This window comes from Mesoplodon mirus (genome assembly GCF_964341445.2).
Source record: "Mesoplodon mirus genome assembly, chromosome: 9".
NCBI lineage: Eukaryota > Metazoa > Chordata > Mammalia > Artiodactyla > Ziphiidae > Mesoplodon > Mesoplodon mirus.
The window spans coordinates 60,830,173-60,844,374 of record NC_138985.1 but is presented as its reverse complement, the minus strand read 5'-3'; the positions used below and the strand labels follow the sequence as shown (position 1 = coordinate 60,844,374).

The 14,202-nt window shown below is 37.9% G+C and overlaps 1 protein-coding gene across 4 annotated transcripts in view; it reads left to right on the top strand.

Moving 5' to 3' along the window:
• The window catches only part of CDK14 (cyclin dependent kinase 14), a 597,668-nt gene that overhangs the window by 247,724 nt on the left and 335,742 nt on the right, over positions 1-14,202 (top strand). For all 4 annotated transcript variants that reach the window (XM_082631823.1, XM_082631821.1, XM_082631824.1 and 1 more), the window contains one exon: positions 8,255-8,349. In XM_082631823.1, coding sequence (XP_082487949.1) covers positions 8,255-8,349 — 95 coding nt within the window. The remainder of the gene's footprint in view (positions 1-8,254; positions 8,350-14,202) is intronic.

The following is a 14,202-nucleotide window of genomic DNA, read 5'->3' as shown; positions in this document are numbered from 1 at the left end:
AATCCACACACATCAAAATACCATCAAATTTTCAGAATAAAGAATTCTGTCTTCTAGCCCAAGACTTTATATTTTTCAGTGGAATCTATCTCACTGGCTGTGTGCGTGTGTGTGTGTGTGTGTGTGTGTGTGTGTGTGTGTGAAAGAGAGAGAGACACAGAGACAGAGACAGAAGTAGATACTAGGTAAATGAAATGATTGATTGAATGGTTGTTTCTATTGATTTGCTTGTGGAACAGTGAGTAAATTGCAATGTAACTAAGTGTGTAAACAGACACACACACTCACTCCGTAAGTATGTTACCCATTCCTATATATCAAAACCATAACATAACAGTGATTTTTAAACTTTAGGATACGTAAGGATTGAATAGAAAGCTTGGTGGAAATACAGCATGTAAGTTTCATGGGAACAAAAGTTTTGTCTGTGTTTCTCCTGTGCTTAGTGATTGGAACATAGTAGATATTAAGTATTTGTTGGATGATTCTTGGGCCCCACCCCCATCGATTTGGCTTTGGTAGGTTTGGGCTAGGACCTGATGCATTGGCGTTGATATTAGGCGCCTCAGTTGACTTTGATGTGGGTGGTTGAAGGACCACACTTTGAGAAACACCTCGTGGTGGGCCTGTGGCTGTGGCTGTGAGGTGGAGGGGGTGGAACCTCCTGTGTCTGCAAAATTACCCTGCTCTGTGGAGGAGCCTGATAGTGACTGACTGGTGTCTTTCAAGGTCAGGCCCTTAGGCATTGGGACTTGCAGCCATGGCAAGGAGTATATTTTCTGATTTTCAACTTACCTTAATTTTTGTAAAAGAATACGGGCTTCCCTGGTGGTGCAGTGGTTGAGAATCTGCCTGCTAATGCAGGGGACATGGGTTCGAACCCTGGTCCGGGAAGATCCCACATGCCCTGGAGCAACTAGGCCTGTGAGCCACAACTACTGAGCCTGCGCGTCTGGAGCCTGTGCTCCACAACAAGTGAGGCCACAACAGTGAGAGGCCTGCGTACCGCGATGAAGAGTGGCCCCTGCTCGCCAGAACTAGAGAAAGCCCTCGCACAGAAACGAAGACCCAACACAGCCAAAAATAAATAAATAAATAAATAATTTATTTTAAAAAAAAGTAACAAATGTTCAAGTACAATTGGTGTCTTAAGAAAAAAAGAATACAATAATAGCTATTCACATAGTTTCATGTAAGGAGAGGTTGTTTAAGTCTAGTCAAACAGAGATAGCTATTATGATATAAATGTTTATTCTTCTTCACCAGAAGACATAAGGGGCTTGGTGCCAAACCACATTATCTTTTTTTAAAAATTATTGCATACTTTGTAGTATTCTTACTGTACATGTAACCCACTGTAACAAAGTGTAAAATAGTTCAAATAAAGTAAATTGCCTAACAGCTTTTCAACCTAGTTTTTACAGCCAGACAAAAAACAACTCTTGTGTTGTCAAGTCTTCCAGTAACCCTCGGCTCCTAAATGGTCTCTTTCCTGCCTAAAGACAGTCCATGGAGCATAACTACCACTATCTCCAACCCTGTTGCTGGGCAAGATGTGTTTCTGCTGAAGTTATTAGTGAGATGTTTACATTTGAGAAGAACCACATCTCGCATTCATGTACTACCTACATATGTGTGGATCTTTCCACTGGCAAATCGGAGCAGGATTAGCTAGAACGTGGAAAGGCAGCTGGTGGCTCATTTAGAGGTTCAACTGGGAGTAATTGGGGACAAAACTAGGAATCTTTTGCAATGAGTAAATTAATCTTAATGTGGGGAAGTAACCATTTAGACAAGAAATGGTTTCAACATTTTTTTTTTTTTTTCTTTTTGCGGTATGCGGGCCTCTCACTGTTGTGGCCTCTCCCGTTGCGGAGCACAGGCTCTGGATGCACAGGCCCAGCGGCCATGGCTCACGGGCCCAGCAGCTCCGCGGCATATGGGATCCTCCCAGACCGGGGCACGAACCCGTATCCCCTGCATCGGCAGGTGGACTCTCAACCACTGCGCCACCAGGGAGGCCCGGTTTCAACATTTTTGATTAACGTGTGACATGAGTGCAAATTAGAGGCTGACACAGGGCGTGTCATGTTCCAGGACAGGAAAATAGACCCTTATAATGCAAGGATTTGCACCAATACCTTCATGAAGAGGGATTAGTGGTGAAGGATCACACTGTAGTTATAATGATTCATTATTGTAGCTGCACATTAATTGTGTAGTTAAACATCAGTGTACTGTTTATAGTGTTATTTCAGTTCTCTTTAGCCATTCCACTCTAATAAAGAACTTTTCCAGGTATCTCTTTTATCATAAAAGGAATATATCTTTATCATAAACAATTCAAATGATATAGAAAGGTACTCATACAAAATTAAATTGTTTCTATATCCCTCCCCTCATCTATAACCATAGTTTGATGAACAGATTCTTCCTTTTTTTTTTCTTTCTATTCAGAGTCAATTCTTGGCTGATTAATTGGCTTGAATATTAACAGTGGGAAGAGTAACCATGCATTTGTGAAGAAGTTAAAATTGCTTTGAACCAGGTAAACTCTATTAGGTTGAACCACTTGAAACTGCTGTGTTAGTTAGGTCAAAGACGTCAAATATTGGCAGTTTTATGTGGTTAAGCTATACTGTTAGAGGAACCTGTTCTTTGAGTGATCTAGCAAGCTGTCAGTGTGGTCCTGTGAGGCTGCAACATGGAAAAAGCCCCCAGCTGACTGCTCTTTGCCAGTAGTCAAGTGGTGGATGCTCAGGGAGTGATGGCAGAGGGGCTGGCTGGGGCTGTAATGCCAATACCACATTTCAGGTCTGTGGTGGGGAAATGAGGAGGGGAGCACAGCAGGGGGGATCTGCAGTGGGACTGAAGTTCTGTCCGTCCTCAAGTAGAAAACCTCAGCTACGGAGCAAGTGAAAACAGTAGACTTTGTGGTGGATAGAAAACAAGTTATGTGATATGTATAAAGTATTCCTAACCTTCTGTATTATCTTTCCACATTTGGATAGCATGTGGTGAACAAAAAACACGTCTCTAAATCCTTAATGTGATGTTAGCTAAGTTAAGTTTATTCGACATCACATGTGTTTTAACCTTGGGTTGTGGATTAGCTGTGACCTCTTTCCCCATAACAAAGAGTTGACTCTTTTGTATGTATGTGTGTAAATGTATAAAAAGTAAATATGGAGTCAAAGATACAATTCCATTTTTTAACCTGATTCTCTTTACCTTTTCATTTATTAGTTTATAGTTGTGTGTGTGTGTGTGTGTGTGTGTGTGTGTGTTTATCAGATCAGATCTCATTTAGGGGAAGGTCCAGAACTGTGTAGAACTACAGCATTTCTCCTAGTATGTAGCCACAGTGGGCAACATACCTTCTGGAACCATGCATAAGTTAACCTGGAGCTTCATACTGGTTTTCAGGGCAGGCACGAGTGCCTTTCTCTGTCTAGATCACCTCCTCATCACAGACACAGTTAAACAAGCACTTTTGTCTTTCTCTGTGTATTTTGTTGTTGTTGTTCACCCTTGTTTTTCCCATTCAGAATATTTTCACTATGAAAATATTCAGAATCCACTGGCAAGTAAGTGAGAAGTAGAACTTATTGAAATAAGTAAAAAGATAAATTTGGAGTTTGGTATTAACATATACACACTACTATATATTATATTGATAGATAAACAACAAGGACCTACTGCATAGCACAGGGAACTATACTCAATATCTTGTAATAACTTATAATGTAAAAGAATATGAAAAAGAATGTATAACACACACATATATGTATAACTAAGTCACTTCACTGTACACTTGAAACTAACACAACATCGTAAATTAACTATACTTCAATTAAAAAAAGAAAGTATACTATTATTTCTAGTGTAAAGTGAATTTCAGCAGCCTTAGAGCTATCTAGCTGTGGGCTTCAAGGAAAGGTTTATGTCTGTTGTGGTTGTAGCTTGAAATATGGTTGGCTTCTTGGGTTTAATAGGTAGTAATCTTTGTCTTCTAGAAAAATCAAGTAGCAGCCCCTCCAGTCCACCCCACTGAAAAAGAACACATAAAAATGATGAGAGGAAAACGTGAATGCACTAGTTCTTTCCAGAGGCTAAAGGGAGAGTGAGCAACGATGGGTTGTGATTATTTGTGATCTCTCCTTTCCTAGTAGCAGGATGTCAGATAATGACCTAGAAGACTATTTGAAATAGTAAAGAAGGGTTTTGTTTGTTTGTCTTTGTTAACATTGCTTTTTAAAATAACCGCTGCAGTGAAAACCTTATAAAATGAACACACTCTGAATTTCTCTATAACTCAAAATGTATTTTAATCATGATGAGATTAGCATTTAGAAGAAATTTAACTCTTCCACCTCAGAGTGGAAACCTAGGATGTTTATTCTGCAAGTGGGAGATCAAGGTTTCTATATGCCTTCAGACAGTGGGTGTCTGAATCCTGCTACTAAACTAAAGGAGGACTCCCTTTGTCCTCCTGTCCTACTGGGACTTTGTCAAAGGCAGTTATCTTTATGAGCAACAGTGTTTTTCTGTTTCTGTATTGTTTCAACATCACAGCCCCAGAATTATTGTTAGCACTTTTACCCTCACCCTTAATTACAAGTCTTTTATGTCATGTACGTTTGTACCTTTTCAAGCCTCAGTGGTGAAATGAATTTAAAATGTTTGCCATATGTTTGCTTAAAACTCGTGGGGAAACGGAGCGTGCTAGAAATACTAACGCCAGTGTTACAGGATTTGTTTTGTATGTAAACGATGAGAAAATAACGTGGTATATTTGAGATATTATTAGGATTACATGGAGTAGTATTTTGACAGTGCTTGTCTTGAAAAGGGAGACATACTGGCTCTAGGACTTGTAGGTGTTAATCACTGGACCGACTTGGCAGCCCAGGAGACTCACTTGCCTTGGTAACAGCAGGAGTGACAGTATCTCGCACCTGGCTTGGAGCAGCGGCTGTTGCCTTGGCAGCCTCCAAGTTAGTCAGGTCTGTCACCTACCCTCATGTTGGTAGATATTGTGGTTGGTTTTCTGCCCTTCAGTGTCATTTTTCTGCCATCAGCTTTGAAATTAGTGGCTTTAGCCTTTTCCAAATACGAATTCGTTATGTTAATCTCAAAAGAAAAAGCGCTTATTTTCAAATATAGTTCTTGGTAGTTATTTAACTGATAGTGTGGTTTTAAAAGTGTATGTAAATATAGTTAGAAGTCTAAAATCTGTAATAATTGAGAGTTAATAGAACGAAATATGGAGGCTTTGAGTCTTCATGTAGAAATGGTCAAAAATGTAATGTAAAAAATGACATGGCTTTTTTGCTATAATATTGGTCACCATCAGGAAGATGTATTTTTTCCCCAGGATAAATGATGGCAGAGATTTGATTTTACTGAAATTGTAGGAAAAACACAATGGGAAATGATGGACGTGAAGATGTTACTTTGAGAAATGAGAAACAGTTTAGGTCTAAATGGTAAGAGAGGAAAGGCGGCAATGGGAGAAAAGCAAAAAAAAAAAAAACAAACAAAGCAACAACAAACGATTTTCTGGGGATGGGATATTCAATGAATTGTAAGCTTCAGTACCTTTTTGGAGTTGCTGCTGATAAGTATCATCACTGAATTTGACAAACTGAAGGGATAACTTGGAAAATGAAATCAGACAGAATTACAAAAGATATTATATCTTTCCAAAACTTGCCTCACAAAGCTAGGTTCCTTTCATAAACGTAATAATCATTAGATCCTTGATTCGTTTTACCTATGCATATTCGTGCACAGGCTAGGTGTGAAGTACTGTACCTGACCATCACTTCCAAATACCCTGTTGTGGTTTGAAATCTTGATCTTTGAGGATGAGTCTGCCTCAGAAGACTAGCGTAGGTCCAAGTGTCCTCTTTAAAATTTGAGCACATGTGCAGTTGGTTCCCCAACGGATTAATGATTAATGCCTGGGGATTAGCTATGTAATAAAGCTTTACTTGTTTGAGGCTGACGGTTGAATAATGAAAATATAATTAAATATTTGAATAATTAAAAGAAGGAAGGTTGTAAATTATTGGAATTAACAGTACCAAACTCTATCGTATGTCTATGTAGTGGTTGTTTCTTCAAAGTTTGTGTGCTGTGATTTTATTGTTATTGTTATTTTTAGTAATTATTTTCTCATGAGTGCTAATTTACAAAGCTCAGATAAAATAAATTTGTAGATATTTTTACTATAAGGTTTTTAGTGTGTAAAACTAACTTGCCCACGGCAGATATATGTGAGGCGGAAGAGAGGGCCTCCCCGTTGTAGTTAGCTTAGACCTCTCTGGCTTTGGACAACACACTGATGCTGCTGATTCAGTTTCAGAGGAAACACACTTCTTGTTGTCTTCTGGTGTTGGAGCCAGCCACACCAAGTATTCTCAGTCTGAATGGCCTTCTCTGGACCAATTAAGTGTTTGTTGAAGTTCATCTTTGGATTAAAGATATATTATATTGTCCTGAAATAGGTTTGCATGGTGAAGACAGTGGAAATTCATAGCAATAATAACTCTAAAAACAGGAGCTCACTTTAATTGGGGTCATACGAGAATGTAACAATCTACAGGCTTTATCTCTGCCTTCTCTGGGGACTGCCCAGTATAGCCTCTTTGCATGATGATTCCATATTTAAAATACCATTTTATTTCAGTAAAATATTAAACAATCTAGACTTGCTTTTTCTTTTAGTATGTTAAAACATAGATATATCTTTTTATTTTTATTTTTTAAAATAGACTTTATTTTTTTAGAGCAGCTTTAAGGTTCACAGCAAAATGGAGTGGAAAGTACAGAGAGTTTTCATCTACTCCCTTCCCTACCCTCCACCCCAATCCTCCCCTACTATCAACATGTCTCATCAGAGCGGTACATCTGTTATAAGCGATGAACGTACCTTGACACATGATTATCACTCAAAGTCCAGAGTTTACAGCAGGGTTCATGCTTTGTGTTATAAATCTCTTTTTAAAGAGGTGGTCTTGCAGTATTATTATCAAGAGTTCGAGGTTTGTCCAGGGCCACCCGTGCAGTTAACTAGGTTCTCAATAAATATTTGATGAATAAATGAGCAGTTACAAGTTCCTGACAGAACACACACACAAAAATGTGTTTTGTGTTTCTTTTTTCTCTTCAGGTTGTATACCAAAAACCAAAATCGAAGACACGGTGCTACTAAAATAATTAACAATGATAGAGGAAGCTTCTGTTCTTTGAGTATTCTACCTGAATGGCCATTGGTGTAGGCCAAAAGAAAAAAATATATATAAAAAGATATATCATATGAACACTAATCAAAATCAAGCTGGAGTGGCTATATTAATATCAGACAGGGCTTCCCTGGTGGCGCAGTGGTTGAGAGTCCGCCTGCTGATGCAGGGGACACGGGTTCGTGCCCCAGTCTGGGAAGATCCCACATGCCGTGGAGCGGCCAGGCCCGTGAGCCATGGCTGCTGAGCCTGCGCGTCCGGAACCTGTGCTCCACTACGGGAGAGGCCACAACAGTGAGAGGCCCGCATACCGCAAAAAAATAAATAAATAAATAAAATATCAGACAAAACACTTCAGAGTAAAGAAAATTACCAGGGACAAAGAGATGCATTATATATTGGTAAAAGGGGCCAATTCACAAAGAAAACATAACAATCTTAAATGTATATATAGTAAACTACAGAGCTTCAAAGCACACAAAGCAAAAACTGGCAGAACTCAAATAAGAAATTGACAAATTGCCAGTTACAGTTGGGGATGTCAGCGTCCCTCTCTCAGTCATTGATAGAACCACTATTCAGAAAATCAGCAAATATATACTGTAGAAGAATTCAATGACACCATCAACCAACAGGCTGTAATTGACATTTATAGAACTCTCCATCCAATATCAGCAGAATATATATTTCATACATATGGAGATAAACCATATCCTAGGTAACAAAACAAACCCAAATTTAAAACAATTGAAATCAAACCAAGTATGTTCTCTGACCATAATGGAATCTAACTAAAGATTAATAACAAATAACAGGTGAATTAATTGGAGGTAACTTAATCTAAATGAAAACCTTGTTCCTCTACCCTTGATTCTGAATTGTTATTGGCATGGAAAATGGGAAAATAGGTATATTTCATCTGATGATGTACCAAAATGATAATGAAACAAATCAGTTGCTTGTTACCCATGATAAATTGTCTCTTTGTCCACTTTATTTTATAGCTTCTCTGTTAAAAGGACTGAAACATGCTAACATAGTGCTGCTTCATGACATCATCCACACCAAGGAGACGCTGACACTTGTGTTTGAGTATGTGGTGAGTAAAATGAGAATTCAGATTTTATAAATATGAATAAAATTCTTATAGTATTATCATAGAGTTTTGTCTTTAGTTAGCTATACTGAAGTGAGTATTTTATCTGAGTACACAAGACTTGTAATCTTGCATAATTTTGAATGATATGTATCTTAAAGAAAAATCCAGAAAAAATGTTCAGTTGAATTTTCATCAGATATATTGTCTATAACCTATTTGTTACTAGTATACACTGTAATTTTTAGGTTTATCAGATAGGATTAAACAACATGACGGTGATCACTCCATCAAGGAAGTTCACAGACAACAAAATTTTTTTCCTTTGGATTTATAACTTGGTTTCTCAAAAGCATCCTTATTTGGATGATTTTTGTGGAGAAAAGCCTGATACTTACAATTTAGACTGCATAGTTTTTCCCCTGAGTTAGTATTTCAGCTATTAATTAAAACTTCCAATTTGCGTAGCACACAATGTAATGATCTTATTGTGTTGAGACTTGGACTTGAACTCATAATTAATCTTTCTCCGTTTCTCTTAGAAAAACATATGGTATTTGTGTAGCACCACTTCTGCATTTAACTGTGGAACCATGAAATGTAACCATGATAATTAACATCCCAATTTTCACAGATGGATCTGAGAACATGTAATTTACAAGATACAAATGACATTGGTAGAGACCTTTATTGAGAAGAATAGCTGTTGGTATTGTGAATGTATTAAGATCCCATTTTGTAATTACCACCCTACTTTTTAAAACATTTGAAATAGTGTCCATTTTTCCTTAAAAATATATAATAGAATGAATATTTACAACATTTTTATCTTGCTAATGTCTGCCTATGTCTGTTTGTCATTTGAAAATTGTTGTCTTATGAAGAAGCCATTCATCTTGTCTATTTACATATAAATGATAGATACATTTGAATAATATGGTAATGTGGCTACAAGGACAGCTAGAGCCAAGCAGTTGCATATATTACATGCTACCAAGAATGGATGCAAATTCACACATCAATGCAAATATAATTTCTTTTGTTTAACTGATGATATGGGGGTCAATAATGTATTCAGCTGATTTAGAATTGGAATTTTTGTTTTGCATTTCGTAGTATGTCTAGTTGCAATATTTCAGTTAAATCCAGATTTTTCTTAGTATACTTGACTAACTTTTCCACAAAACATTACAAAAGAGATTTCAAAAATATACTTGTTCCCTCCCCCAAAATTGGTTAATTAAATTGAGAGGAAGAAAAATTAGTTTGGCCCCTAAAATCAGTAACATTGGTAGAGAAATGAACAAAAATAATGTGAAAACGTGTCTTTCAAATCTTAAAAGAAAATTAAATATATTTGTGAAGCTAAAAATGTGCATATCAGAGCAGATGTCATTTGATCATTTTATATTCTGTGGAAGTTGCCACATAAAAGGAAACAAATTCACTGTCCTGCAGTATTTGTCAACTGATTAAGACTGACTTTTAAAATTATTCTTCTTTGTGTGAGTGAAATTTCCCTTGGTCCCAGTTCTTGTGGAGACATCCCAGGTCCTCTTCAGTAAACCACAATATAGGGTGCATATATGCAGTACTCTGTGGGCATTTCATGCCTAACTTCTCTGGGGGGAGCTAAGGCCTAGATTAACCTGTTCTCTTTTAGAGAATGAGGCACACTGGTGTCATTCATGACTTATGATTGCCCTGCCTTGCCTCTTCTTCCTTTCTCCACTCCACCTTTATTTCTTTACTTTTCCAGTATTTCTTTGCCTTTCACATCTCCGCCTTTCTTTGTCTTTTTCTATTTACTTCATCTCCTATCCTTTTGCTCTCTTTAGTGAAGTGCTTTTTGTTGCTACCACTGAAGTTTGTTTGGCTTATTTTAAGTAAAATGTTCCAGTGAGTCTCTGAAATCAGAGTTGGGGAGGCAGGAGCAGGGGAGCTCTATGCTGTAGAAATTCCTTACGGAGTCTTCCCAGTTAGAGTGGGAAAGGTGTAGACTCCCTGACAGTATTCACCTGCCTCTGTGGCTATTGCCCAGTACAAAAATAACTTCCCTGAATATTTCCTAAAGTTTCTCTCTTTTTTTTTTTTTTTTTTTTTTTTTTTTTGCTGTACGCGGGCCTCTCACTGTTGTGGCCTCTCCCGTTGCGGAGCACAGGCTCCGGACGCACAGGCTCAGCGGCCATGGCTCACGGGCCCAGTCGCTCCGCGGCATATGGGATCCTCCCAGACCGGGGCACGAACCCATATCCCCTGCATCGGCAGGCGGACTCTCAACCACTGCGCCACCAGGGAGGCCCAAGTTTCTCTTTTCTTACACTGCTTTTTCATTGCTTGCCTTTCCCCCCCCCGCACATATGCCAATATCTCAAGGAAAATTAAGATTCCTACATACTTGAATGGATTAATTTAATCAGATTGTTTTCCTCACAGTATCTAGCAGAAATAAATTCTTATCTTTTCTTGCATGTTTCACAGCAGTGGGAAGGTGATAGAAGTTTCAAAGTATGACATGCCACTGGAATTAGAGTAGATCTAGTGGAGGGACACAGGGTAGGAAACAGGAGGGCACTTGTGGATTTGAGATGATGAGTGAGGGATCAGAAAGGGAGCTGAAATAATGTTTAAGACAAGTATGACCACAATACTAAAAACCAACAACTAAAACGTATTGAGTTTTATGCTGGACACTGTGCTGGGGGTTTTACATTCATTTTCACTTTTGATGTTCTCAACAATCTTATGGATCTATGACTGTCACCACCCTACAAAGGAGAAACCTAAGGATTTGGGAGATGAAATGCTTTTTAGTGTCTTATGGCATGAAAGATAGACTCAGATTCATCTTACTTTGAATCCTAATTGCAATGTCTCCTGTTTATGTTCAGCGTTACTTAGGTTGAGCTTTTGGTCAGAAGGGGGAAAGGAAACTTTCTTTTTTCTATCCACAACCTTCCCTATTCTGCACTTAAGATGTAACTGTATTTAAATCCTAAATACAGTTAAACTGCTCTATAGGTTGAATAAGTTTTGTAGACTGGTTGAAAACCCAGCCACTTAAAACTTTATTTTAATTATGAAATGTTTTAAATTTCCATAAAGGAAACTTGTAAGTTAGAGTGTTGCCCCATTTATTTCACTGGGATCTTCTTAAATACACACACACACACACACACACAGAATCTTGTTATTTAGCAAGCCTTAAAATCAGTATCAAACATTTTAATCTACAGTTTCCCAAACTTTTTTTTTTACAACTTTATTGGAGTATGATTGCTTCACAATGGTGTATTAGTTTCTGCTTTATAACAAAGTGAATCAGTTATACATATACATCTGTTCCCATATCCTTTTCCTCTTTCGTCTCCCTCCCTCCCACCCTCCCTATCCCACCCCTCCAGGTGGTCACAAAGCACCTGTCTGATCTCCCTGTGCTATGTGGCTGCTTCCCACTAGCTATCTACCTTACGTTTGGTTGTGTATATATGTCCATGCCTCTCTCTCGCTTTGTCACAGCTTACCCTTTCCCCCTCCCCATATCTTCAAGTCCGTTCTCAAGTAGGTCTGTGTCTTTATTCCTGTTTTACCCCTAGGTTCTTCATGACATTTTTTTTTCTTAAATTCCATATATATATGTGTTAGCATACGGTATTTGTCTTTCTTTTTCTGACTTACTTCACTCTATATGACAGACTCTAGGTCTATCCACCTCATTACAAATAGCTCAATTTCGTTTCTTTTTATGGCTGAGTAATATTCCATTGTATATATGTGCCACATCTTCTTTATCCATTCATCTGTCGATGGACACTTAGGTTGTTTCCATCTCCGGGCTATTGTAAATACAGCTGCAATGAAAATTTGGTACATGACTCTTTGAATTATGGTTCTCTCAGGATATATGCCCAGTAGAGGGATTGCTGGGTCATATGGTAGTTCTATTTGTAGTTTTTTAAGGAACCTCCATACTGTTCTCCATAGTGGCTGTACCAATTCATATTCCAACCAACAGTGCAAGAGTGTTCCCTTTTCTCCACACCCTCTCCAGCATTTATTGTTTCTAGATTTTTTAATGATGGCCATTCTGCCTGGTATGAGATGATATCTCATTGTAGTTTTGATTTGCATTTCTCTAATGATTAATGATGTTGAGCATTCTTTCATGTGTTTGTTGGCAGTCTGTATATCTTCTTTGGAGAAATGTCTGTTTAGGTCTTGTGCCCATTTTTGGATTGGGTTGTTTGTTTTTTTGTTATTGAGCTGCATGAGCTGCTTATAAATTTTGGAGATTAATCCTTTGTCAGTTGCTTCATTTGCAAATATTTTCTGCCATTCTGAGGGTTGTCTTTTCGTCTTGTTTATGGTTTCCTTTGCTGTGCAAAAGCTTTGAAGTTTCATTAGGTCCCATTTGTTTATTTTTATTTCCATTTCTCTAGGACATGGGTCAAGAAGGATCTTGCTGTGATTTATGTCATAGAGTGTTCTGCCTATGTTTTCCTCTAAGACTTTGATAGTTTCTGGCCTTACATTTAGGTCTTTAATCCATTTTGAGCTTATTTTTGTGTATGGTGTTAGGGAGTGATCTAATCTCATACTTTTACATGTCCCTGTCCAGTTTTCCCAGCACCACTTATTGAAGAGGCTGTCCTTTCTCCACTGTACATTCCTGCCTCCTTTATCAAAAATAAGGTGACCATATGTGCATGGGTTTATCTCCGGTCTTTGTATCCTGTTCCATTGATCTATCTTCCTGTTTCTGTGCCAGTACCATACTGCCTTGATTACTGTAGCTTTGTAGTATAGTCTGAAGTCAGGGAGCCTGATTCCTCCAGCTCCATTTTTCGTTCTCAAGATTGCTTTGGCTATTCAGGGTCTTTTGTGTTTCCATACAAATTGTAAAATTTTCTTTTCTAGCTCTGTAAAAAATGCCAGTGGTAGTTTGATAGGGATTGCATTGAATCTGTAGATTGCTTTGGGTCGTAGAGTCATTTTCACAATGTTGATTCTTCCAATCCAAGAACATGGTATATCTCTCCATCTATTTGTATCATCTTTAATTTCTTTCTTCAGTGTCTTATAATTCTCTGCATACAGGTCTTTTGTCTCCTTAGGTAGGTTTATTTCTAGATATTTTATTCTTTTTCTTGCTATGGTAAATGGGAATGTTTTCTTGATTTCGCTTTCAGATTTTTTATCATTAGTGTATAGGAATGCCAGAGATTTCTGTGCATTAACTTTGTATCCTGCTACGTTACCAAATTCATTGATTAGCTCTAGTAGTTTTCTGGTAGCATCTTTAGGATTCTCTATGTACAGTATCAAGTAATCTGCAAACAGTGACAGCTTTACTTCTTCTTTTCTGATTTGGATTCCTTTTATTTCCTTTTCTTCTCTGATTGCTGTGGCTAAAACTTCCAAAACTATGTTGAATAAGAGTGGTGAGCGTGGGCAACCTTGTTTTGTTCCTGATCTTAGTGGAAATGGTTTCAGTTTTTCACCATTGAGGACGATGTTGGCTGTGGGTTTGTCATATATGGCCTTTATTATGTTGAGGAAAGTTCCCACTGTGCCTACTTTCTGCAGGGTTTTTATCATAAATGGGTGTTGAATTTTGTCGAAAGCTCTCTCTGCATCTATTGAGATGATCATATGGTTTTTCTCCTTCAATTTGTTAATATGGTGTATCACGTTGATTGATTTGCATATATTGAAGAATCCTTGCATTCCTGGAATAAACCCCACTTGATCATGGTGTATGATGCTTTTAATGTGCTGTTGGATTCTGTTTGCTAGTATTTTGTTGAGGATTTTTGCATCTGTGTTCATCAATGATATTGGTCTGTAGTTTTCTTT